The sequence below is a fragment of the Ailuropoda melanoleuca genome, chromosome 5 (assembly GCF_002007445.2).
Source record: "Ailuropoda melanoleuca isolate Jingjing chromosome 5, ASM200744v2, whole genome shotgun sequence".
NCBI classification, from domain to species: domain Eukaryota; kingdom Metazoa; phylum Chordata; class Mammalia; order Carnivora; family Ursidae; genus Ailuropoda; species Ailuropoda melanoleuca.
In genome coordinates, this window is record NC_048222.1 from 39,128,181 (window position 1) to 39,155,478 (window position 27,298).

Below are 27,298 nucleotides of genomic sequence, written 5' to 3' on the forward strand. Positions count from 1 at the left end.
TTGCTATTCAGACAGAAAACCCAAGATTCTCTGAAAGAGTAATAAAGACCATATATACTAAAATTTTACATTTATATTCAATTATTAAAAACAGACTACTTACAGACTGCACACAGTCTCTTAACTCTTATAAAATGGGTGAATTTAACTAATCTATTCAAGTAAAATCAAAGCTTAAACATTTTAAAGGTTAGATCTTCATAACTTTTAAAGTTAATTGATGAGAAAAAAACTACAAACTCCTGAACCAAAATTTTATTTTAAATTATTAGGCTTTCGTGCATATGAAAATTTTTTATAACATATGACATGTAAAGATGTTAGCACATTGAACAACAATAGGAAATATTTTCATACAACTTGTGAATCACTAATGTGTTTATTTCTCTAGTGAAATGAATGCACAGTTCACTTCAATCAACTTTGTCATGGAACATCAAGTAGGTTTAAAATTTTTATATTATTGTTTAGTAACTTCCTAATAAGGTTTTGAGTTTCTAGTTGACCTACACATAATATTTTTTTCAATGTACTGAGTACTGTAGTAGCCTTTTGTCTCATCTCTGGTGGAACAGATCTAACATCTAAGTACTCAGATAATTTAGATCTGGAATTGTACAGCATGTTAATCACAGTCTCACTGTCATCAGCTCCACTGCTGCTTCGTCCCAGCGGTAATAGCTGGGATCTATCCATCGTTTGTAGTTTATGTTCTGCTGCTTCTGCTAAAGCAAGGCTCCGTTTCAGGTGCTCTCTAGAGGCTCGAATGTCCTCTCTGTATTCTGGCTTGAGGCTCTCAGCAAGCGGTACCCGTTGTACCTGTGAAAGAATATCTGAAATTTTTTTCAAAATGTCTTCATTATTCAGAATCTGTGGGTGTTTTTCAAATGTTAGTGCGTCCGATTTTTCCATTTCATACTCGCCTGAGAGCTGAGGAACATCTTCTAGTTCTGTGACGGTATCCATGTCGGTGCTCCTACTTGAAGGGGTGATTGGTGGTGGGCCTGAGGTGATATCTGGACTTGGGGGTGTCTCAGTAATGCTTGGCCATGGGTGTGGGGCCTCGGTTTGTGCTAATTCTGGCTCTGGCTCTGGCTCTGGTTCTGGCTCTTTTACAACATATGGTTCGTCTGTGTGTAAAACAACAGAAACATTATTTGGTTTAATCGACCAGAATGCTGTGGTTTCAGTCGTTTTTTTCTCCTCGACTTCCAGTGTGAAGCGTCCAGTAGGGGAAGCTGTGGCTTCTTCACCGACAGGATTGATTAAAACACCATTTTCAGTTGAAGAGTCTCCATGGGNGCTCTGGCTCTGGCTCTGGTTCTGGCTCTTTTACAACATATGGTTCGTCTGTGTGTAAAACAACAGAAACATTATTTGGTTTAATCGACCAGAATGCTGTGGTTTCAGTCGTTTTTTTCTCCTCGACTTCCAGTGTGAAGCGTCCAGTAGGGGAAGCTGTGGCTTCTTCACCGACAGGATTGATTAAAACACCATTTTCAGTTGAAGAGTCTCCATGGGTGATTATCTCCTTTAATCTTGATACCTTCGGTCCTACAGAATGAACATTATTCGGAGACTTTGATTTTTTCTCACGAACTGGCTCCCTAGTAGGGACACTTAGTACTAGGTTCTGTAAAACTTCCACATAATGATTTAAGTTTTGTTCTTCGTCAGGCGTCATGGTTATGCCTTAAAGGAAAAAAAGAAATCGACACACAATAAGTAACACTTAATATTATATATTATATATGACATATATTATATATATATTATATATGACATATAATATTATATATTATATATGACATATATTATATATATGACATATATTATATATGACATATAATATTATATATTATATATGACATATTGACAGAATCTACTGCTCTAAATTTACTTCATGTTATCACTTAAAAGTTGAGATCAAGAATCAAGAAATAAAGCACCTTCGACTCAGTCGATTTTCACTTAAATAGGATATATATATATCTTCAGATTCTTAACAAAACACGTGAACAAGATTTGTGCAAAAGTTGCATATTAACACAATTCTCTGTATTTTTTCACTTTTACTCTCCCATACGATTTAGGAGGTAGCTTATTAAAACAAATTTNATATATATATATATCTTCAGATTCTTAACAAAACACGTGAACAAGATTTGTGCAAAAGTTGCATATTAACACAATTCTCTGTATTTTTTCACTTTTACTCTCCCATACGATTTAGGAGGTAGCTTATTAAAACAAATTTCTTGATTGTATCCTCCACCACAGTGGTGTGCTGGAATTGGCCTATACGGGCTCACCAGAACCAATTATTCAATTTTTAGGAATTTTGTGAACCAAATGTTAAACATAGACATTATTAAAAATTATTTTAATTTGCAATTAAATAAAATGTATTCAAAATAAAGGTAATAAATATTCAAAATTCATCACTTCTTATTTTATGTCATTTTACTATTATCTATGGTCTTGAGGTTGTTTACATCTAGTGTAGATGTATGGTAGAAATGTTATTAATAGTGTACTACTCTATATCTCTATGTCCCTGTTCAGCAACACCAAATGCATAGTCTGAAATCAACTGTGGAGGGAGTATTAACGTCATGTAAAGGGCAAATGCTGTAAATCTGGGCTTACCAGTCTCTCCAAAAAGCCAGTTGTTGAACGTTTACCCATATACCACTGCCTTCAACCTCACAAAGATCTAACTACAGCCTGTGGGTCATATCTGGTGTGGAAATGTTAGGGTTCAGAGCAAGTGGTCAAGGAAGAATTCTTGAGACATCTTCGGTGCAAAAAGGTGGTATTAAAGCAAGGGGACAGCACCCATGGGCAGAAAGAGCTGCACTGGGATTGTGAGGGGTGGCCGATTATATATTTTCAAGTTGGGAGGGGTTAGGGATAGCATAAGTCTCTAAGGAATTTGGAAGCAAGGTTTCCAGGACCTTGAGGGGGCTAGCTATTGTTAGGAAAAACTCATTTATTACTGTCTAGGAAAACCTTAGTCATGAGAACCTTCAGACAAGGGGGCCATATGCTTGGGGGATGATTGCTAACATATATATTGGGGGATAGAGAAAAACGAAGTTTCCAAAGGAATTTTTATATGTTAAAGGAGATTTACAGGATCCTGGTGGTTGGGATAATGTTAAGCTAAGATTGCTTTTTGTCCATAGCAAAGTATCAACATTGAGGTAATTGAGTTTCTAGAGGAAGGTCACTCTGCCTATCTCAAGGACTTGTCAATTGGCTGTAAGTTGTAAAGAAATTTAATTTTTTCTTTTGCCTTTGTTTCTCACATTAATATCCACCTAACTGTTCTGAAAATAAAGTTTTATTGGAAGTCAGCCGGTCTTGACCATTTGCTTTTGGTTGCAACACTAGAATTGAGTAGTTACAACAGAGACCACATGGGGGGCAAAGTTGAATATACTATCTGGCCCTTTACAGAAAAAGTTTGCCAGTTCCTGGTCCAAACCATCAACATTTCATTCTTACAACAAAATGGCATTTCTATTTATACTGGCATTTTGCAGCATCTGAGTGGTTGGTGAAGACTCTCATTTCCAACATGGAAAACAAAAAAGATTATTGAATAAGATATTCTGAAATTCTCCTCAACTCCCCTACTCCTAAGATGGTTTTTAATATTAAGTGCTGGAGTTTTGTATTACATGTCATTTTGAAATGATTTTGCCAGTATCAAGGACATAAATTAACTTAATTCAAGAAAGTAAGTCACTTTTTGCCGAACTCTAATGCATAACTCCTACCTAAATCCTCCCTCTGCAGGCAAAATGAAATAACCTTCTGTTCAGCAGATAACTTCTATTCAGCACTTTCACAAGCACAAAACGGTAAAAAAAAAAAAAAAAAAGCTCTATATTTACATGTTTTCCCTCTTTTCCTTAACTCTTATTACAACTTAGAAAGACCAGATGGATATTTAATCAAAACTGAAAGTATATTTCTAAATTTTAAAAATTTCTTAAAGAAATTTAGTGAAGCAAAGTGATAGTGGAAAGATACCAGACTTGTGGGCATATCTAGATTCGAAAAGTAGATTCTGCATTTTATGTTATGCCTACAAAAGCCTCGCATACTTCAAGATCTATATGACAATGATAGGTGAAAAAAGGGAGATAGATTTTGATATTATCTCTGTAATAATTTTCTTAAAATCACTGATCCCATATCATGCATTTGTCTGTGAATTGTGGATTTTGAAAAACGGACTAGAAGGTTAACATACCTAACTCTTGTGGGTCGTTGCCTATTTTGTGCCAGTCTCAGCCTATCCACAGTAAGGCCGCAGAGTAGAAATGCCTGGTGATGCTCACCTGGGGCCTGGAGTGATCTGCACACAGACATTTCCCCTTTCCAAATCAGTGTTATGACTGGACTGACCCTTGTGGTTCTTATTATGATTGCAAGACATCCTTCAGCAACAACCATCAGGAAACTTTGAAAAAATAAAGGCTTGTTTCATATAGGACCTGGAAATTACACAGCACACTTGGGGCCACACGGCGGGAGGTGGAGAGGGATGGAGAGAGAAAAACAGAGAGAGGGAGAGAAGGAGAGCGCAGGAAAGTAAGGGAGCGGGAGATAGTGNGTAGAAATGCCTGGTGATGCTCACCTGGGGCCTGGAGTGATCTGCACACAGACATTTCCCCTTTCCAAATCAGTGTTATGACTGGACTGACCCTTGTGGTTCTTATTATGATTGCAAGACATCCTTCAGCAACAACCATCAGGAAACTTTGAAAAAATAAAGGCTTGTTTCATATAGGACCTGGAAATTACACAGCACACTTGGGGCCACACGGCGGGAGGTGGAGAGGGATGGAGAGAGAAAAACAGAGAGAGGGAGAGAAGGAGAGCGCAGGAAAGTAAGGGAGCGGGAGATAGTGCCAGAGAGAGGGTAGTGGGGGAGGGGAATGCAAATGGGCCAGGGGTTCTCCTTTTATTGGGGTCAAATGTGGGGTCTCTAGGGTTCACTCTTTATTGATGAATTTAAAACACAAGAGCATGAATTTGAAGCTCGGGAAGAGGGAAAAGCGACTGGCCCAATAGGATAGTTACCAAAATCAATTAGGGTCTCCAGAACAAAGGAGCCTCAGTAGGGGTGGTGGCCTGGCTCTTAATCTAAGCTAGTGGCTGGCAATCTGTATATTTAAGGTAGCAGTCTTTGAAATGGATGGCTCTACAATCAAAGCTTAAATCTGGCACTTGCATTACAAAAGAGAAAAAACTACAACTGTCAGAGTTTATACCACCTTGCCTCCGAGGAGAGGAAATGCAACTGAAGTCAGGTCCTTAAAGAGGACTTTACACTTACCTATATAATATTTTACTCTCTAAAAACATACAAGCACACATATCCAATCATTCAACATAGTAAACCATTAAAACTCACATTTTAAAAAGGAAAATAACTTATTTATGTGTTCTCATAGGCATGTAATGCATTGTCCTGACTCTACAGTTTTCCTGGAGGAAAATATTAAGTAAAATGAATATGTAGCCTAGTGCAGTAAAAAAAAACATTGTTTAATTCTGTTCCTGCTTGTATACTTTCTAAGCATCACGACCTTAGGCAATTATTCAATCTCTCAACATTTACTTAACTATAAAATTAAGATAGTATATTTGCCCTTTTATCTCATAGAACCAAATAAATTACTTGAAAAATGCTTTAAAAGGCCTATAAAGAAAAATAAATAAATAAAAGCTCTATAAAGATAATTGCTGACATTTCTCATCTTAAAATATAAAGTTAAATCCCTAAAAAAAAATAAAAATACGCCTTAGATCCTATCTGTAAAAACACTAAAAGATTTTCTGCTAAAGACAGAAATAAGATCAGGATGCTAATATCTCCATTACCATTTAAAATCCTGTTGGAGGTATTAGTCAATGTAATTAGATAATGGGAAATAATAGGAAGCACGAGAACTGGGAAGAAAAAGGTTAAACTATGTTTATGTGTAGATGATATAATTAGACATCTAGACAACACAAAAGAATTCCTTTGAAAAGCTACTGCAAGGAGTAAGAGAAGTTAGATAAGTAGCAAGTTATAAAATCAACATACACAAATCAGTATACCAATATAAACCAGTTAAAAGATGAGAAAGAAGATGCTATTTTGGTAACAAAGAATGAAGAAAATATCTAATCATAAATTTAAAAAGACATGTCCAAAATCTAATTATTTTGACCGTAATTATATTAGTCTGAATATAGGCAGAGATCGGGTCCTAATCTCTGGAACCTGTAAATATTACCTTAAGAGAAAAAAAGGTCTTTGCAGATGTGATCAAATTAAGGATCTTGACAGGAGATTATCCTAGATTATCTGGGTAGACTCTAAATCCAATCACAAATGTCTTTATGAGAGAGAGACAAACAGAGATTTGATACACAGAAGAGGAGGGGGTAATATGGAGGAGGAGGCAGAGATTAGAATGAAGTGGCCCTAAGACTTGGAATGCTGGCAGCTACCAGAAGCTAGAAGAGCCAATTAAAATACTGTCTCTTAGAGCTTGCAGGGGGAACACAGCTCTGCCTTACACCTTGATTTTGGCTCAGTGAAGCTGATTTTAGGCTTATGGCCTCTAAAACTGTGGGAGAATAAATTTGTTATTTTTAGATACGAAGTTTATGGTCGTTTGTTACAGCAACCACAGAAAACTGATATAGGAATGTAACAAAGTCTTCCAAAAAACATAATGTAAGCTTCAGCAAATGGAAAGATATACCATGTTCTTAGATAAGAAGATTCAATATCATAAAGATGCTTAGATGTCATACTCTCTGTTAATGTATACATTTAATACGCTCCTAACAAAATATTATTACTTGTTTTCTGGAGTTAGAAAAATGGATTATAAAGTTCATCTGGAAGGAAAAATGAGTACAAATTCCAGAAAAATAGAGGATAGCCACAATAGATATTGAAATATATTATAAAACCTCTATTATAAAAATTGTATAGCATTGCACATGAATGTACAGGTGAATGGAACAGAGCAGAAAATATGGAAACAGACCCAACTGCATATGGAAATTAGCTCTAAATGAGGGAAGTTTCAATTTATAAACTTATTTAGCTAATAAATGAAGAAGCCACCTATAATTATAACATATTTTGCAATGATTATTGATATCAGTGATTATTTGTATCACAAAAAATACACAACCAGACATTATGTATTTCCTGATGAAAGAACATAATACCACCTATGAAGCAGTCTTGCAAAAATGGTCAAAACCTGAATCTAACAGTCTCTCTAGATCTAACTAACAATATACTAAAAATACATGGGACAACAAAGGAAGATATAAACCATAGGGTTGTAATCAGCAAAATCTAGACTATGGGAACTATAGGACATATGATCCAGTTTCAACAATTACACTGCAAGGACAAAAATAGAGATGGAGGAGGAATACATTAAAATGGAATTAAAAGATATATCAGTGAATTACATGTATGAATCTTACTTGAATTCCAATTGAACCAAACAAACTAGAAGAGAGAGAATCAGGGAAGTTTGAACATTGGCCACATATTTGATAATACTAAGGAATTATTATCTTTTTAGGTGTGAAATTCACATTGTTATTGTGTTTAAGTATTTATATTTTAGTGCTTCATATTAAAATATTACTGATGAAATTATATGATGTATAGAATTTGCTTCTAAAAAGTTCAAGCCTGAGAAATTGGGGAGAGGGACCAGGAAAGTGACAGGGAAAGGAATGTGGGAGGGTGTATCAATGAGACAAAATTAATTATAGGTTAATAGTTAAGCTGGTTATAGATATATGGAGATTTATTATACCATTCTTTCTACTTGTTTATATATTTAAGTTTGCCCATAATAAATTTTTTTATATCTGTTTTGGAAAAATTTCAATTCTGGGTCACCATTCACATGCAAATCTAAAATCTGCAGCCAACAAAGGCTTAAATGCTTTTAAAAAGGCACTGCCATTGGATTGTAGGCTGCTAAACATTCCATTTTTATTTTTTTAAAAGATTTTATTTATTTGAGAGAGAGAGCAAGGGCAGGGGGGAGGGGTAGAGGGAGAGGGAGAAGCAGACTCCCCGCTGAGCAGGGAGGCCGATGTGGGACTCTATCCCAGGACCCTGGGATCATGACCTGAGCCAAAGGCAAACACTTAACCCAATGAGCCACCCAGCTGCCCTAAACATTCCATTTTTAATCATTTAACTTCTCCCTTCTCAAAGTAGTAAAAAGAACAGCCAGGTTGTCAAAGTACAGGAAAAGGAGATCCTTACTGTTAGCTGATTCCTAAAAAAAATTGAAGTACTCATTAGTCCTTTATACTGTTACTTAGGCAACATTAAAAAAACCTGTTCTTGGCTGCCGAACAGTACAGCACCCTATCTTTTACCTTGTTTTTCTTCTCTTCTTTATGAACCCTTTGTCTCTATATTGTTCTATTGTTAAATCTGTCCTCTCCCTACCCACTTCCCACCTCCTACTTTTGTACCCTTAAAACATCTACATACTTCATATTGACTTCTCAGTTCCACGAATCAGGACTGCTTTTGCAAATCAATTTGATCTTTATACAAATGTTTGCAGGCAAGATAGTCAAAGTAGTCAAGCCTCAAACATCCTGACCAATGGCCCTGGCCACTATGAAAACCTGCTTTCCCCACTCAGGAATTACTAGAAAGATGAACAAAATTCAAATTCTTACAAAGACCAGACTATGCTGCTAGAAGTTGAGTTTTTACATATTGGCTATGTGTAGTTTACACTGGTGTGCTTTATAATCCCCTCTCTATCTTCTTTACCAGTTAGTGATCCAACCAAACATAGCAATGTCTCAGAATGTGGATAAGGTAAGAAGCTCTTCCACCTTTAGAAACCATAATGCCGCTTTCCGGTGCCTCGAGTAAGCAGGATGGCTCCCTGCTAAGCAGGCTTAAGGTTTAACAGGAATCACAGATACAGATGTCATAGTTGTGCTTGAGACTGTCTGCACTTCTCTTCTCGAAATAGTACAGGGAGAATTAGTCACATGACAGGAATAACAGAAAAGCAAACAAAATGGGAAAACAACTGTAGGAACAAAAGTGGCATGAAATCTGAAGGGGAAAATTGGAAGACAGTGATTGAAAAGACCGTAATAGTTCGGGCTGACTGAGCAATTACTATGTGCCTGGCACTATACTAAGGGCTTTGAATGTGAGGAGTGTTTTTATAAAGAGGAAAATAAGGACACTTAGAAAGAATAAGTAATTTGCCTAAGATTATATTTGATTTGTAGGTGGTAATAATGGCATTCAAACAGATGCTGCCATATTTCAAAGCAGGTACACATAACAACTACACAATGTTGTCATAAAAAGATGACACAAGGATGCTGGCAAAATAGAAGCATGATAATAAAATTGTCCTGGATAAATACAATTCTCTTTTAAAATACATGTAAATATTAAAATACAATCAATCAATCAATCCATAAGTAAAATATACAAAATTTGCTCTACTGTCAACTGGATGAAAATATATCCCTTTCATATATTAAGATGTATTTAGAAATATTTTTTAAAACTGATCCAAAAACTTGTTTCACTCTTTTTATTTTTTTAAATTTTTATTGAAATTCCAGGTAGTTAACATACAGTGTCACATTAGTTTAGGTGTACAATATATCGACACTTCCATACGATACCCAGTGCTCATCCTGACAAGTGCACTCTTTAATCCCCATCACCTATTTCACCCATTCCCCCACCCACCTCCCCTCTCGTAAAGATCGGTTTCTTCTCTTGAGTTTGGAATCTGTTTCTTGTTTGCCTCTCTCTCTTTTGTTTTTCCCTTCGAATTGTTTTTTTGTTTTGTTTCTTAGATTCCACATGAGTGAAATCATATAGTATTTGTCTTTCTCAGACTGATTTATTTCATTTAGCATAATACTCTCTAGCTCCATCCATGTCATTGCAAATGTAAGATTTCATTCTTTTTTATAGCTGAGTAATATTCCATTGTATACATATACCACATCATCTTTATCCATTCATCAGTTGATGGACATATGCACTGTTTCCATAATTTGGCTATTGTGGATAATGCCACTATAAACATTAAGGTGCATGTACTCCTTTGAATTAGTATTTTTGTATTTTTGGGGTAAATACCTAGTAGTGCAGTTGCTGGATCGTAGGGTAGTTCTATTTTTAACTTTTTGAGGAACCGCCTCCATACTGTTTTCCACAGTGGTTGCACCAGTTTGCAATCTCACCAACAGTGCGAGAGGATTCCCCTTTCTCCACATCCTCGCCAACAACTGTTATTTCTTGTGTTGATTTTAGCCATTCTGAGAGGTGTGAAGTGATATCCCATTGTAGTTTTGAATTGCATTTCCTTGATGATGACTGAAGATGAGCATCTTTTCATGTGTCTGTTGGCCATCTGCATGTCTTCTTTGGAAAAATGTCAAACACTGATCCAAATTTGATGTTTTTGTTACTACAAAGTATGCATAGGAACTGACAGTCAATGACATATAAAAGAATACACCCACTTCACACAGAAGCAAAAAGTAAGTTAGTTTTGAGTTTATTTTGAGGAAAATAATAAAATCTGATTTAAAATGAGCAATGCAATATAAAACTTCAATCAACAAACAATACTTTCAAAACACACCTTTCCTTCTCATAGAATGGCCAAATAAAGACAGAAGAAGAGAGTACAAGAAATACAATAAAAGCCAGTTAACATGAAAAGTTGTTAAAGTTCACTGTTCATAAAAGAAATGCAAGTTAAAGCGATCTTTATTTTGTCAGTCAAGCAGGTAAAGAAATATAAAAAACAGTAAAACCTAGGATTGGCATGTGTATAGTTATTTCCTTAGAAAAGAAGTAACTTCCTAGGGCACCCGGGTGACTCAGTCAATTAAGCATCTGACTCTTGATCTCAGCTCAGGTCTCGATCTCAGGGTCATGAGTTCAAGCCCCACGTTGGGCTGTGCTGGGTGTGGAGCCTACTTTAAAAAAAAAAGGTAACTTTTCTTCCTTTATGATCCTCATGTCCTTCATTAGTTTCTCACTAGCACACTGGTCTTTTCTTTATAGAATTTAAGATAATCTTAACTAAATATATTTGTTTAATTTTTTTAACTACTACATATTGTAAGCTCTTTGAAAGCTGGGACCATGTCTGCTTTGTTCTCTATATCCCCTGTTCTACCCAGTGCCTACAGCAATAGCAGACAGTCAAAAAGCATTAGTTAAATGAATGATTGAATGAATGAACCAAATGCTGGCAAGTATGTAAATTAATTGTACCTCCACTATTTTATCTTAAGGAAATAGTCACAGATAAAAAATTTTTCTCTAAAATTCTATAAGCAGGAAGAGACATCCAATTGGAAAAAAGACAGTCTCTTCAAGAAATGGTGCTGGGAAAATTGGACAGCTATATACAGAAGAATGAAACTCAACCATTCTCTTACACCATACACAAAGATAAACTCCAAATGGATGAAAGACCTCGATGTGAGACAGGAATCTATCAAAATCCTAGAGGAGAACATAGGCAGTAACCTCTTCGATATCGGCCACAGCAACTTCTTTCAAGACAGGTCCCCAAAGGCAAGGGAAACAAAAGCAAAAATGAACTTTTGGGACTTCATCAAGATAAAAAGCTTCTGCACAGCAAAGGAAATGGTCAACAAAACAAAGAGGCAACCCACGGAATGGGAGAAGATACTTGCAAATGACATTACAGATAAAGGGCTGGTATCCACGATCTATAAAGAACTTCTCAAACTCAACACCCAAAAAACAAATAATCAAGTCAAAAAATGGTCAGAAGATATGAACAGACACTTCTCCAAAGAAGACATATGTATGAATAGTTAACAGACACATGAAAAAATGTTCAACATCATTAGCCATCAGGCAAATTCAAATCAAAACCACATTGAGAGACCACCTTACAACTGTTAGAATGCCAAAAATTAATAAGGCAGGAAACAACAAATGTTGGGAGAGGATGTGGAGAAAGGGAAACCCTCTTACACTGTTGGTAGGATTGCAAGTTGGTACAGCCACTCTGGAAAACAGTATGGAGGTTCCTCAAAAAGTTGAAAATAGAGCTACTCTATGACCTAGCAATTGCGCTACTGGGTATTTACCCCAAAGATACAGATGTAGTGAAAAAAAAGGGCCACATGCACCACAATGTTCATAGCAGCAATGTCCACAATAGCCAAACTGTGAGAAGAGCCAAGATGTCCTTCAACAGATGAATGGATAAAGAAGATGTGGTCCATATATACAATGGAATATTACTCAGCCATCAGAAAGGATGATTACCTAAGATTTGCATCAACATGGATGGAACTGGAGGAGATTACGCTAAGTGAGATAAGTCAATCAGAGAAAGACAATTATATGGTTTCACTTACATGTGGAACGTAAGGAATAGCATGGAGGACATTAGGAGAAGGAAGGGAAAAATGAAGGGGGGGAATTGGAAGGGGAGATGAACCATGAGAGACTATGGACTCCTGGAAACAAACTGAGGGTTTCAAAGGGGGGGAGGGTGGAGGGATGGATTAGCATGGTGATGGGTATTAAGGAGGGCACTTATTACAATGAACACTGGGTGTTATACGCAAACAATGAAGCATGGAACACTATATCAAAAACTAATGAAGTACTGTATGGTAACTAACATAACATAATTTAAAAAAAGAATGCCGTAGAGGAAAATTAAATGTCATAATATGTTTACAATAAATCTGCTGGTCTAAAGACTGTCCTTTGTTTTGGTTTGTTTTGGTTTTGGGGTTTTTTGTTTGGTTTTGTTTCTTAGCTAATAGTTTGATAGTTAGTTATTAGGGAGAAAATCTGGGCATTAAAAACATTTCTCTTATTTTAGGCAAAGGAGGCAGTTTTTGTATTTTTCTAAATTTCTAAGTCTGAAATTTATCAACAACATCATAAATATTGTAGTTAAATAGCTCCAATCTTCAGAAAGCCCCTGTGCTTCTTCTAACTGGCCCTTACCTTACTAAATAGCCTAATACAAATTTAGATCACATAAGTTTAACTAAATTTGTTTAAGTTCTGTTAATTTTCTTTTATTAGATTTTATCAATCTCTAAGGTAACATTGCATTAACATAATTTTAAGTAAATTACAATATTAGGGATTAAAAATCCCTAAGGGTTACTACGATTAAAATACCTTTATAACTTATCTTTTACATTTTAAAGTATACAATTCAATGATATTTAGTATATTCACAGTTGTGCAACCATAACCACCATCTAAGTTTAAAACAGTTTCGTTATCCCCAAAATAAACCCATAAATACCAAACTACTTTCTGTCTCTATGGATTTGCCTATTCTTGATGTTTTATATAAATGAAATCACACAATATGTGTTCTTTTGTGACTGGCTTCTTTCACTTAGCAGAATGTTTTTAAGACTCATCCATATTCTAGCACATGTCAGTATTCCATTCTTTTTTATGACCAAATAATATTCCATTGTATGGATATACCACATTTTGTTTATGAATTCATCAGTTGCTACACATTTGGCTTGTTTCTATTTTTTAGTGATAATGGGTAATACTGTTACGTTCATGTACAAGTTTTTGTGTGGACGTATGCTTTCATTTCTCTTGAACACATCTAGGAGTGGAATTACTAGGTCATATAGTAATATTATGTTTAACCTTTGAGGAAATGCCAAAGCAGTTGCATTCCCATCAATATATGAGGGTTCCAATTTCTCCATATCATCTCAATACTTATTATCTGCCCTTTTGATTATAGCCATCCTTGTGGGTGTTAAGTCATGACTCATTGTAGTTTGACTTGTATTTCTCATAATAGCTAATGATACTGAACATCTTTTCACATGCCTGTTGGCCATCTGTATATCTTCTTTGGAGAAATCTGTATTCTGATACTTTTCCCATTTTTAAATTGTTTTGTCTTTTTGAGTTGTAAGTATTCTTTATATATTTTGGAGACCAGTCCTTTGTCATATACATGATTGAAAATATTTTCTTCTACTCATTAGTTGTATTTTCATTTTCTTAAGGTTACCATTTGCAGCACAAAAGTTTTTAATTTTAATGTGGTTCAATTTATCTATTTTATTGAGGCTGCTGGTGCTTTTGATGTCATATCTAAGAAACTGTTGCCAGATCCAAGGGCACAAAGACTTACACCTACATTTTCATCTAAGAGTTCTATAGTTTTAGGTTTTATATTTAGATCTATGATCTAGCTTGAATTAACTTTTATATGTGGTTTGAGGTAAAGGTCCAAATTCATTCCTTTGCCTTACACTCAAAAATGAAAAAAACAAAGAAAAAATATTCTATGCTCCTAAGAAGTAACAGCATGCCAAAAATTACAATAAAATATAATGATAGTAATAAAATGCTAATAATAAAAATCTTATACAGTAACATACCTAGTTTCTTTGTGACTAAAGTTTTAAGAAAAGAAAAGCATGTCACCTTAAATCTTGGGCAAAGAATCAATAGTTTTTAAGCTGAATTAAAAAGGAAAACTAAACCACTCCCATCCTTTCTTTGGTTAAAAAAAAAAGGAGGGGGAACATAATTTAAAAAAAATATATATGTAATTCATATTTGGGAACTTCTATATGAAATATCTTTACTTTAAAGAATAATAAAATACAGGTCTATGTAAAACTAGGTAATTTTAATATTTCTTTGGGGAGTTTCTTACTTAATGCTACAATTTAAAATTCCAGAATATTAGTAAAATTTAGGTCTTATAAAAAACTTTACTTTTTAAAAAAGCATTTTTTTATGTGTTTCATTTGTGTGGTGATTATGTTGTTATCACAGAATACAAAACTAGAAAGTAAACAGGCTATCCAAATCTAGGCAGAATTTGGATTTTTGCATTAAGCTAATATATCTAAACTTTCGAGACGTATTGAAAAACATAATAATTATAATGTGAATATGCAGTTTCCCTTGAAATGTGCTATAAACCAAATATCTGGTGTCTTAAAAATTAGTTATTATGAAATCTATACAATAAGATCATAATGACCAATAGAATTTTTCCATTAAAATGTCTTATGTAGAGTTTTTGAGTGTTATAATTCTCTGATAGTATTTAATATGAATTGTATTTTATTTTGACATTAACTCGGTTACATCTTCTGCCATTTTTAATTACGGACCTATAAGCTAACATTTAAACTAAAAACATGTATTAGCTAAAGACTTAAAAACATTAAGGTTTGTCATCAAACTGCTTGTAAATTAAAAGGAATGTTGCTAGTAAAGTAATGTACACTAGTTAATTGCCTATAAAATTGAAAATTTAGAGAACTTTAAACAAACTCTCAAAATGTTGAATTTATTTACATTCTCTAAGTTATTTAGGTGGAGTATTATGAATTGCTAGTCAGATAAAGAATTCTATCTAAATAATTTGGATGTCTGGTGGTCAATTAAGACTTCTTTCTCCTTTCTAATATCTACTACTTTATATACAAACTGAAAATAATACAAACAAAATCATTGCAAGCCTAATTCCAACATATTTTGACCAAAATTAAAAATAAAAACAGGTCATGTACTTTTCCCCTATTCTTCCTACTAAGCACAGTTAAAAACCCTGGACACCATATATAAAATGTGCATTCTGAAAGCCAGAGAGAAGACAGACCAACTAGGAACTTCAAGATCCGAGGACGTGATCTAGCAGCGAGTACCCTGGGTTTTCTTTTTGCCACACAAACCCCAGACCAGGGACTGGAGAAGTCAGCAACCCAGAAACACCAATGGACAGAGACAAAAAAGTCTCCAAGAAAATACTGCTCCCTATAGCCAAAGACAAGTAAAAGGGTAGCCTAGCAAGACAGAAAACTTTTAGGCAATAATCACTCTATTCCAGCCAAACACCACAGAAAACTGTAGCCCTACAGCCACTAGCAAACGCTGAGCGGAGAGCCCAGACTTTTACCCTCATCAGGCTTCAGCGATGTGCTCCAACCCCTCTGCCCTTATCCCATAGAAATGTTGCTACCAAGCATGAAATAATACCCTCCCTTCCAGTAGAGAAGGCTGTGTGAGGAGCTGGGACCTGTGGTAACAAGGCAACGGTTGTCTTCCACCACTCAAGTGATGTCAGAGGCTCAGAGACCTATTTAAATATATAACAGAAGATTTAAATAAGATCCAGAGTCTTACAACATAATACCCCAAATGTCCAGGTTTTAATCAAAAGCCACTAGTCACAAGAGCCAAGAAAATCTCCATTTGAATGAGAAAAAGCAGACAACAGATACCAACACAAAGATGACACAGATGTTAGCATCATCTGACAGGGTTTAAAAGCAGCATCACAAAAATGCTTCAACAAGCAATTACGAACACGCTTGACAAAACTGAAAAATAGAAAGTCTTGGGGTGCCTGGGTGGCTCAGTAGGCTGAGCATCTGACTCTTGATTTCAGCTCAGGGTCATGATCTCAGGGTCATGGGATCAGGCCCTGCATCAGGCTCTATGCCCAGTGGGCAGGCTGCTTCTCTCCTTCTTTCTCTCCGCCCCTCCCCCTGCTTGCACTCTCTCTTTCTAAAATAAATATTTAAAAAAGAAAAATAGAAACTCTCAGCAAAGAATTAGAAAATCTCAGCAAAGAAATAGAATATATACAGATGAACCAAACTGAAATTTTAGAACTGAAAAACACAAAGACTGAAATGAAAAAACTTAATGGATAGTCTTAACAGCAGAATGGAGGAGAAAGCGGAAAGAATCCGTGAACTGGAAGACAGAACAGCAGCAAATACTCAATGTGAAAAACAGAAAATAGACTGAAAAAGAAATGAACAGAGCCTCAGAGATGTGTGAGACCATAACAAAAAGATCTAACATTCATGTCATCCACGTCTTGAAAGGAAAGAAGAAGAAGGTAAGTCTGGAAAAGTACTCAAAGACATAATAATGGCTCAAAAAAAATCCCAAGTTTGGCAAAAGACATGAACTTACAGATTCAAAAAGCTAAATGAACCTCAAACAGAATAAACCAAAAGAAATCCACGTCAAGACATATGGTCAAACTTCTGAAAACTAAAGACAAATAAAAAAATCTTGAATGAAGACAGAAATACCACCTTATCTACAGTGGAAAAAATTTTGAGTGACAATTTGAATTCTCAGGAGAAACCACGGAAGTCAGAAGAAAATGGCATAATATTTGTCAAGTGCTTAAAAAAAAAAGAAAAGAAAAAACTGTCAAACTAGAATACTCTATCAAGGGAAAATATCCCTCAGGAATAAAAGAACAATCAACACCTCTCAGATGAAGGGAAATTAAGAGAAATTGTTGTCAAAAGACCTACCCTAGGGGCGCCTGGGTGGCTCAGTTGTTAAGCGTCTGCCTTCAGCTCAGCGCCTGATCCCAGGGTCCTGGGATCGAGCCCCGTGTTGGGCTCCCTGCTCTGCTGGGAAGCCTGCTTCTTCCTCTCCCACTCCCCCTGCTTGTGTTCCCTCTCTCACTGGCTGTCTCTCTCTCTGTCAAATAAATAAATAAAATCTTTAAAAAAAAAAAAAAAGGACCTACCCTATAAGAATGGCTAAATGGAGTTCATTAAACAGAAAGAAACTGATACAAGAAGGAATCCCAGAACACTGGGAAGGAAGAATGAATAAAAAGAAGAGCAAAAGTATGGGTAAATGCAATAGACTTTCCTTGAGTTTTTCAAATTATGTTTGACAGTTAAAGCAAAATTTATAATACTCTGATGTGGTTCTCAATGTGTGTAAAGGAAATATTTAAGGCAATTATATTGTGAATGGGAGAGGGTAAAGGACATAAAGAGATAAGGTTTATACATTTCATTCAAACTGGTAAAATATTGATAACAATGGATTGTGATAAGTTATGTGTACATAATGTAATATGTAGGTTATTCAAAGACATACACTCAAAAACAGCATAAATCAGAGGAAATTCTAAAAACCCTGCATCTCTCAATATAAGATGGGTGCTATCTGATCATGTGCTTAATATACAACTTATGTCTTAAAAAACAAAGGATTTAAAGCCCAATATTGTTAATTTTGAAATGTATGGTAAGTTAAAGGTAGTAGTAAAATGTTCCATGTAGTTGCAGGAAACTTGGTAGCTCAGTAAAGAGGAAAAGATAAACTTTTTAACGTTCACATGAAGACAAAGAAGTTAAAGTTCAATGAAATACCTCTGGTCTTTCTGCTTTAAGAAATGCATTTTTACTTTGCCCTTGGCCTTTAACCTTGCTATGGCATCTGGTGATTACACTCAAAATTTAACCAAGAATCATGGATGCTCCTTTTTATTTTTTTTAAAGATTTTATTTATTTATTTGACAGAGAGAGGGATCACAAGCAGGCAGAACATCAGGCAGAGGGAGAGGGAGAAGCAGGCCTCCCGCTGAGCAAGGAGCCTACGAGGGACTTGATCCCAGACCCTGGATCATGACCTGAGCTGAAGGCAGACGCTTAACTGACTGAGCCACCCAGGCGCCCCTGGATGCTCCTTTTTTTAAAGATTCGAATATAACTAGGATTTTTATTACCACAAGAATGAAAAACAGAATGGCTTTATTGATAAAGAACTCATGTATATAAAGCTTAACATATACCCAAGCATGGAATCATGTATAGGTGGACCAGACTCTGGTTGAACGTCCTTAATTTGGAGAACAAATTCCTTGTATTTTCCACCCATGTCATTAAGGAGAAACACAAACAGACTTCCCTTATTCTACAGAAGTGATACAAAATAAGAATACCTGAAATCTGTCATCATGTAAGAACTGCCTGCTAACACAGTAACATTTTCAAGTTAAAATGAACTTAAATAACTAAGATGAGGTACTTACAACTCAAATCAAAGTTCTAGTAACTGTGCTTCATTAGTGGGGTACACTCAAAGAATGGTCACAAAGGGAAACATTTTATCTTGTTATTCACCCAGCAGTTTTCCTATAATTTTTTTTTAAGATTTTATTTATTTGAGAGAGAGAGAATAGAGCCAGTGAGAGAGAGAGAGAGAAAGAGAGGGAGAGAGAAAGAGAGACAGCAGAATGGCGGTAGGGGCAGAGGGAGAAGCAGACTCCCAACTGAGCAGGGAGTCCAATGTGGGACTTGATCTCAGGACCCCTGGATCGTGATCTGAGTGGAAGGCAGATGCTTAACGAACTGAGCCACCCAGGTGCCCCTCCTATAATCTGTTAATTTAAATTTTTGCTGACAGACAAAACAAACAAGTAATTTTGTTCATATTAATTAAGTGTTCCAGGTAAAGAAATATAACTGTAGGGTTGGGGTGGAAGAAATAGAATCTGGTAAAAGGGTACACACTTTGAGTTATAAGATGAGTAAGGTCTGAGGATCTAATGTATAACATTGTGACTACGGTGGATGATGCACACAAAAAGGTAATTATGTGAGGTGACGTACTAATTAACTCAATGGTAGGAATCCTTTCATAATGTAGACATACATCAAATTATCACCTTTTATACTTTATTTTTTAAAGATTTTATTTATTTATTTGACAGAGTGAGAAAGAACAGCAGAGGGAGCAGCAGAGGGAGAGGGAGAAGCAGGTTTCCCACCGAGCAAGGAATCCAACTGGGAGCTTGATCCCAGGACCCTGGGATCACGACCTGAGCTGAAGGCAGACACTTAACTTACCGAGCCACCCAGGCGTCCCTAAATTATCACACTGTATACTTTAAGTATATTACAGTTCTGTCGATTATACCTCAATAAAGCTAGGGGGGAAAAGAAATGTAAGTTTATGGCTTTGTACTTCTTGGTGTTTATGTTCTTGGTTAGTGTATTCCCATAGTAAGTGTAGGATTGCCCAATATGATTGTCTTGGCCTATGGAGGCATTAGAAAGTCTGACACGCCATAGGCTTGAGAAGAGCTTACATACTGGTGGCTTGTAGAGCTCCCTCCTAGAAGCAAGCTACCATGGTGAAAAGCTCTTTGGGCGAGACTACTAAAAGATGGTAAGTCATGTAGAGAAAGACCTTGGAAGATAAGAGGCCATGTTGGATGTTCTCATCCCACTTGAGCTTCCAGCTGAATACAGCTGAACGAGTGACCTCAAATTCACCATATGAGGCAGAACTGCCTGCTGAGCCCTGTCAACCCATAGACCATGAGAAATAATAAATCTGGGGGGTGGTCTGTATGCTGCAACACATAAGGAAAACAGCTTCATTAAATTATATTTTTATTTATTTATTTTAAGATTTTATTTTTAAGTAATCTGTACACCCAACATGGGACTCAAACTCACAACCCCAAGATCAAGAGTCACATGTTCCACCAACTGAGCCAGCCATGCATCCCAAATTATATTTTTTAAAAGGGATACAAATTCAGTTCCAGTAAAGAGTTAAAAACCAGGTTATCACAGGAGTAATGTTAAAATTTATTTGGAACCAAAACAAACTCGTGACTTTGAACTAGATCTCTTCTAGTTCTGTTTAATAAAATGACCTAGATAACAATGTTACCCCAGCACATAAGTCTGATATGTAATCCCAGATACTTTGATCTCTAATACTGTCTCCTCAGAAGAATGGCCAAACCCCTTCAGAGTAGGGAAGATACAAAGTCGTCTTGGGACAACCAGCTAATATCAGAAAACAAGAAGTCTTTAAAAACACATGAGAGACTATCAAAAGAACACAAAACGCAGCTCAAAAGAACAGAAAGGTGACTTTTTTTCCTGATTAAACATTAAAGGACAGGCTAACCCAACAACTGCTATGCCCACAAAGGCAACTCTCAGGACATTCACATATTAGGTAACATGCCCCTCATTATCTAAAACACTTGATGAAGTGTGTCATGGCCTCCCATCTACAGGTCTGAGAGACCCTCCCACTGCTACAGCCTTGGGCCTTGAAAACAGTGTAAAGTGAACTTGCAGCACTGGAAGTGAATTTTATCTTTTGAGTAAGACGTGATTTACTTGAGATAAAAGGAATCTGCTTTTCTTTTCAATGTATTTGCCAATACATTTCAACAATTATTGCTGTTTGCTGCTTTACCACTTCCCTTGCCTTCTGTCATCTGAGGACAAAGGTCTTCCTAAGGACAAAGATAATGCCAAAAATGCACATACTGAGAATTTTTTAAACACCAACCTAGAGAAGCAGGAGGTTTTTTTTAATCTGAGCTTAAAACAATCCTGTATCATTAACTCTACTTTAGCTGACTGATCCAAAGAGATAACCAGGAAAAAACAATTTATCTATGAGGTATAAAAAAGAGCCCGAAAGCTAATATTTCACATGCTTGTGTTTGTAGCTTCAGGCTCATGAATATTTGGTGACTTAAAATTATAAAAGGCAAATCACACAATTTATTTTAATAGTATTTAAATATACAACTATTATGTAAATGATACTTTAGAAGTTATAATTTTTTTAAAGCAACAAGAATTCTCATTATGAAGTAAAGCAAGTTATATACCACAAATACATTAAAGAGGTATGATTTTTAAATTTGGAAAACATTTAATACTAAAAGTATGGAAAAAGCAGATATAAGAAAATTAATTGAATGTATATAAATTTAAGTATATAGTAAAAAGGTGTTTATCCAGCACCATCAGGATATGTATGCATGCACAGGAATGCAGACTGCTATACACCCAAGCCTTATTCATGTGAAACTGAACTTAGATTAAACCAGTACTAGCTAAACTTGGGGTGGGCATATTAGAAAGGTACGGACAGTCAGAGGAAGTACTGAGGTTTTCAATTAATGTAACTACTTAATACAATACCCACGATGTCTGTATAAGATGACCTCAAAAGCGTCTTAGTATTCTAGAAAAAAAAGTCAAAGCTGCACTTTTCATTATAAAAACCTATGTGCATTTTCTTTGGCATGACACAATTTTTTAAATGATTCTCTCACCAACAAATGTTGGAACAGTGGCCATGTAAAATAAAGAATACAAATCTGATTTAAATCAAACACAAGGATAAGCCTGGTTTCTTTTGGTGTACTTACTCCAAAAAGTAAATAAACAAAATTAAAATTAGCCATGTTAACATTGCCCTACATATCCTTTAATCCACTTCTGTAGAAAAGAAATAAATTACATTTTCAAGATATCTTCTATGATCTGTATATATTTCCCTTATGTCTTGTGTCATCTATACATTTAACACAAAAAGGCTCTTTTTCCTTAAAAGTATCTTTTCATTTCCTACAAGCCTTAAGAAAGCTCAGGGAAGGGGGCACCTAGCCAGTTAAGAATCGGCCTTCGGCTCAGGTCATGATCTCGGGATCCTGGAATCCAGCCCCGGCATTAGGCTCCTTGCTCAGTGGGGAGTCTGCTTCTCTCTCTCTCTCTCTCTCTCTCTCTCTCTCCCCCCCTTTGTATGTGCCCTCTACCTCCCTCCCTAGTTCTCTCTCTCAAATAATAAATAAAAAAAATAAAATCTTTATTAAAAAAAAAAGAAAGCTTAGGAAAGAGGGCACAAAGAAAAAGAATAGGCCATGAAATGAGGCAGTCAGGCAGGAGTTTGCACTGAATTAGGACACAGCAATCCCAGAGTGTACTCTCTGACTATATTAATCTCACTTAAAGTCTCCATACATGTCAGTCAGTTGTGACTTACTATCTATAGCTACCAAAATGCAATAACTGATGTTAGTAATAATGACCATCAGACATCAAGAAAAAGATATCTTCAGGGTGTTTGTTTCTTTACCGCAAAAAAGAAACATTTTACAAAGATCTCTGTTTAACAGCTAACAATCATAAGCGCTAGTTATTTAAAGGACTAACTTTGTTATCTAGGACACTTGATCTCTAATTTTTCTCACTATGATTTAGGTTGTGTTGTATTTTCATTTTTTAAACCTAATTTTAAACTAAGACCTTTTAACAATTCTTTAATACAGCTTTTCATCACTGGCATGCTCCTTGGTACTTTTTTCACACCTACCTGTTAAACTTTACTTGGTTAAACCAACCCCAACATTACTAGTGTTACAATGAACTAGTTAGACTAGATGGACAAGCCTCACCGTCACTCTTGCGCGGAATATCAGATATTGGATACTCCACTTAAATACCTCAACATGACCACATAGTAATAGTCTTAGCAGGCTTGATTTTCAGCTATTGGGGAGGGACAGGAGTAACTCCTAAGTTTCAGTTCTGCTTAAAATAGGTTGGGAATCCTGTGCACTGGAGGACGCACCGTGGGAGTCCATAGGCGGTCAGCGAGTGTCCTAGACAGGCACCACAATCCACACGCTCAACATGTTTTACCAAAGGGGTCAAACTTTTTCTGTAAAGAGCCAGAGAGTAAATCTTTTAGGCTTCGCAGGCCATTCTATCTCTGTGGCAACTACTTAACCCTGCCGTTATAATGCGGTAGAGCAGCCATGGACAATTGATAAAGGAACGAACATGGCTGTGTACCAATAAAACTTTATTTATCAACAACGCAATCGGAATTTCATAGTTTTCCACATGTCAGGAGAAATTACATTTTATATTCACCTTTAAAAATGTAAAAAGCATTCTTGGCCAGCCAGCCACACAAAAACAGGCCGCCTTGGCCCGCGGGCCGCAGTTTGTAGATCCCCCCCTCCCCCCGCTTTATCCCACGTGCACAGACTGGCAAAAGGGGACGAGGTTAACGTCAAAGAATGTGTCCGCCAGAGGGGAGGAGGTCACACCGGCGAGCCCAATGTACCCAGCCCGGCGCTTCCCGGGTCACTCCTGGGACCCGCCACCTGCATCGCGGCCCGCGGCGTGCAGGTCGCGGCGGAGGAAGGTGCGCGTAAGAGAGGGACACACCTCCGCAACGGAGGCCCAGGACCCGGGGCAGTGAGGTGTGGGAGGACTGCAGGACCGGGTCTCCGACGGGTCCCGGAACCTGGGACTTCCCCCAGGAGTGTCCCCTGGATCGCTGCCGCCGCAGGTCGGTCACTCACTCGGATCGGCCGGCACGGACGAAGGCCATAGCAACAGCGCAACTAGAAGGACTAAGAACTTCATGGACATCGTCTGCAGCACTCCGCCATGCGACGGGAACGTCCTGGGCCACAAGGCCGGGTACCTCAGCACCGACAAGAGAGGGTGTCTACGACGACCGTCCCCCCTCAGGGCCGTGAGCGCCCGCAACGGTTGTCCCCTGCGCGCAGGCGCAGCGAGGGGTGGGGGAGGGGAGCGCGGGCGGCCGAGGCCCGCCCCTCCTGGAGCGGCGTGCAGGAGGCGGGGCGACGGCACTCCGCCGCGCCCCGGTGCGCATGCTCACTCGGGGTTCGAAGCTCTGCGCCGCGCGCCTGGCTCCGAATGTCTTGACGCCCCGGCGACTTCGGAGCTGTGAGGGCTGGGACGTGGCGGGACCCTGCGGCTCCGCGAAGGTTGGGCGTGTGACGGTGCCTGAAACACTGCCCGTGCGTGGAAGTTGTCCGATGGAAGACACAGAAGTGTATCCTGGCAGTTACAGCCGCGTGGAAGTGCTGAAGTGGGGGGAAGCACTCCGCACTGTGGAGCACAGAGGAGGCCCCCCCAACCCAAAAGGGCGAGGACGAGGCTCCCCGGATGGGAGAAAGCTGGACGCTCCCCGAGAACCAAAAATAGTCGGGTCTAATTGCAGCGATGGGGGCAAGTGTCGGAGGTGAGGGAGGAGAGCTAGGTAGTGATTAAAGCCACTTTAAGGGGCTTGGATTTGTTTTGTTTTTTCAAAAGATCTCCCCCCCCCCCTTAAAGACAAACTATGGAGACAAGTTATGGTGAATAGATCTGTGGTTGTCTGGGGTTAGGGAGGGGGGAGAGAGTGGCTATAAAAGGATAGCTTGAGGGAGGGATTTGGAGTGCCGGATAGTTGTGGTGTCCGCAGAACCTATACGTGTGTTAAAATTCACATAACTGTACACCACCAAGAATAAGTTACTATAGGGTAATGTTTAAAAATCTATATGCACCCATAACTCTGCCTCAGGAAACAAAGGGCATGGGTTTTATTCTAAGGCAATGGGGGAGATACTGCAAGGTTTAGAGCTGGGAAAGGTGTAATTAGATTTGCATTTCAGAAAGCTCTCCTTGCTGTGTCAAGAACTGGTTGGAGGGGAGGAAGCAAGACTAAGAGGCAGGGAGCCAAGTTAGAAAACTGTTCCAGTGAGACCTGGACTCTTACTGGCAGAGCAGATGGGGCCCATGGACAGATTTGAGAGACATTTAGAGTTAGAATCAACAAGACTGGGAAATTGTCTGAATGTGAGGACTGAGGGAGAAGGAGATCATGCTCACGTTTCTGGCTTGAGCACCTTGCATGTGGTGTGAGATGGGGAATACAGGAGTTGGAGGGGATGGAGGAAGAGATGTTTAGTTTCAGCATTGTTGAGATGGGCTTGGATGTGAACAGATGGATGTGGGGCCCTAGAAAAAGCTGAGATGAAGAGGGAGGTGTAGGAGGCATCAGCATCTCAAAGTGGGGATGTGTGGGGTTACCTAAGGAGAGCTTTTAGAGGTGAAAGCCTTTGGGCCTGCATCAGATCCCTGGAAAGCATGGCAGGCTAGAAAGAGGAGGATGGACCTGCAAAGGAGACAGAAAGTGGGGAGAGGATAAGCAGGAGAGAATGGAAGTTTTATGGAAGAGGAGGAGTTTAAGGCTGTCACATGCTTTTAGAAGTCAAAGAGGAGAAGAACTTCCATTCAGCAACAGGATCCTTGACAAAAGCAGTTTCAGTGGAGTGGTTTAGGCAGAGGCCAGACTACATGAACTGAGGAATGACTAAAAACCAAGGAAATGGTGACAGCTAGTACAGACAACTTTTTCAAGTTCGGTGCAGGAGTCTTGGGTGTGCTCTACCAGCACCCTAGCAGCCTTCTAGATTCAAATGCTTATAACTATTTGGAATATGTGACAAAAGCTAATATAAATACTATGATGTAAGGTATATCATATAAATTCAGTGGGGAATGTGTCTTAAGATAGCTGTAATGGACCATCATCTATAAAATAATTTTAAAAAATAAGAGAATGGTAAAGTTTGTTTCTAAATAAACATTCTAAAATATTGTTAGAATATTGGGCAACTATTAAAATGGTATTCATAAAGAATATCTAAGTTGGGGAAATCTTTCCATTGTAGTGGATTATATTTGAGGTATTAACTGAGGTCTCACCCTCTCTGGGCTTCCTTGTCCCACTACCTTTCATTCCACCATTGAGGTATCTGTGGTCACCTTAATGCATGTGCTTCAGGGAAGGACAGCTAAAATCTTGAACAGAGAAGTCGAAAGAGGGGCTGAATTTTTTTTTTTTTTCAATTCACGATGGGGTTGAAAGTTAAATCACTTTTATAGGAGCTGCTGCTTAAGTGAAAAGTTTTGTTTTTGTTAATTTGTTTTGTTTGTGTTTGTAATGGACGTGCTTGCTTGACTTTGAATATCAAAAGCCAAGGAAACTGGAGGACAGGAGAGTATAAGCCATAGACTGGGGGTGGATTCAGGATGATGTATAGTCTGTTTCCCCAACACTGATTACAGTTTACAGACAGAACCCCTTCACAGGTTTTGGTGGTTGCAGAGATTATTTACATCTCCTGAATTGAGTGAGGGGCTGTAAATGAGAGGTTCAAAGATGTCTGTTTGTTAGGCCCAGAGTTGGGGTGGTTTTTTGCTAAGACATACACAAAAATGTATGTTTATATAAATCAGGTAAGACCTTAGTAGCTTCCATTTTATGGATCATCCAAATGGACATGTTGAGGGTCACTTGGCTGGCTCAGTCAGAAGAAGGTGTGACCCTTGGTCTCAAAGTCGTAGGTTCAAGCGCCACATTGAGTGTAGAGAGTACTTAAATAAACTTAAAAAAACAAAACAAAACAATAAATGGACATGGTGAAATAGCCAAGGTATATCCTTACTGTGGAATTTTAGTTACCAAGAATGACTTTTAACTTTGTGTACTTTATGATCTACGTACTAACATAGAAGAATCTCCAAAATAGGGTATTGAGTATTTTTTAAAGTGCAGAAAAGCACATATCCATTTATGTAAAATCATCGCACAGTTATATATTTACATGAATACTCCAGAAGTCATTCTGGAAGAAAATACAGCAAGCTGATAGCAGTGCTTGCTTCTAGGAAAATAAGTGAGATTGGGTGGAAAAGAGATTTTGAAGGGAGAATTTTTCTTTTTACTCTAATTTTTTTCTTATCTCTTGAGTTTTT

At 37.5% G+C, this 27,298-nt stretch overlaps 2 protein-coding genes across 2 annotated transcripts in view; both read right to left on the minus strand.

Moving 5' to 3' along the window:
- The window catches only part of NOX5 (NADPH oxidase 5), a 101,291-nt gene extending 77,209 nt beyond the window's left edge, over positions 1–24,082 (minus strand). The window contains exon 1 of the mRNA XM_011226750.3: positions 24,046–24,082. The gene's annotated coding sequence lies outside the window, so the exon portion shown is untranslated. The remainder of the gene's footprint in view (positions 1–24,045) is intronic.
- On the minus strand, positions 229–24,244 carry SPESP1 (sperm equatorial segment protein 1). Its single transcript, XM_034660765.1, has 3 exons — positions 24,046–24,244; positions 1,323–1,692; positions 229–1,108 (listed from the first exon to the last, which is right to left on the minus strand). Exons 1-3 carry the CDS (start codon positions 24,113–24,115, stop codon positions 427–429), a joined length of 1,122 nt encoding a protein of 373 aa, XP_034516656.1. The 5' UTR covers positions 24,116–24,244; the 3' UTR covers positions 229–426.
- Between the last annotated feature and the right edge of the window lie 3,054 nt (positions 24,245–27,298).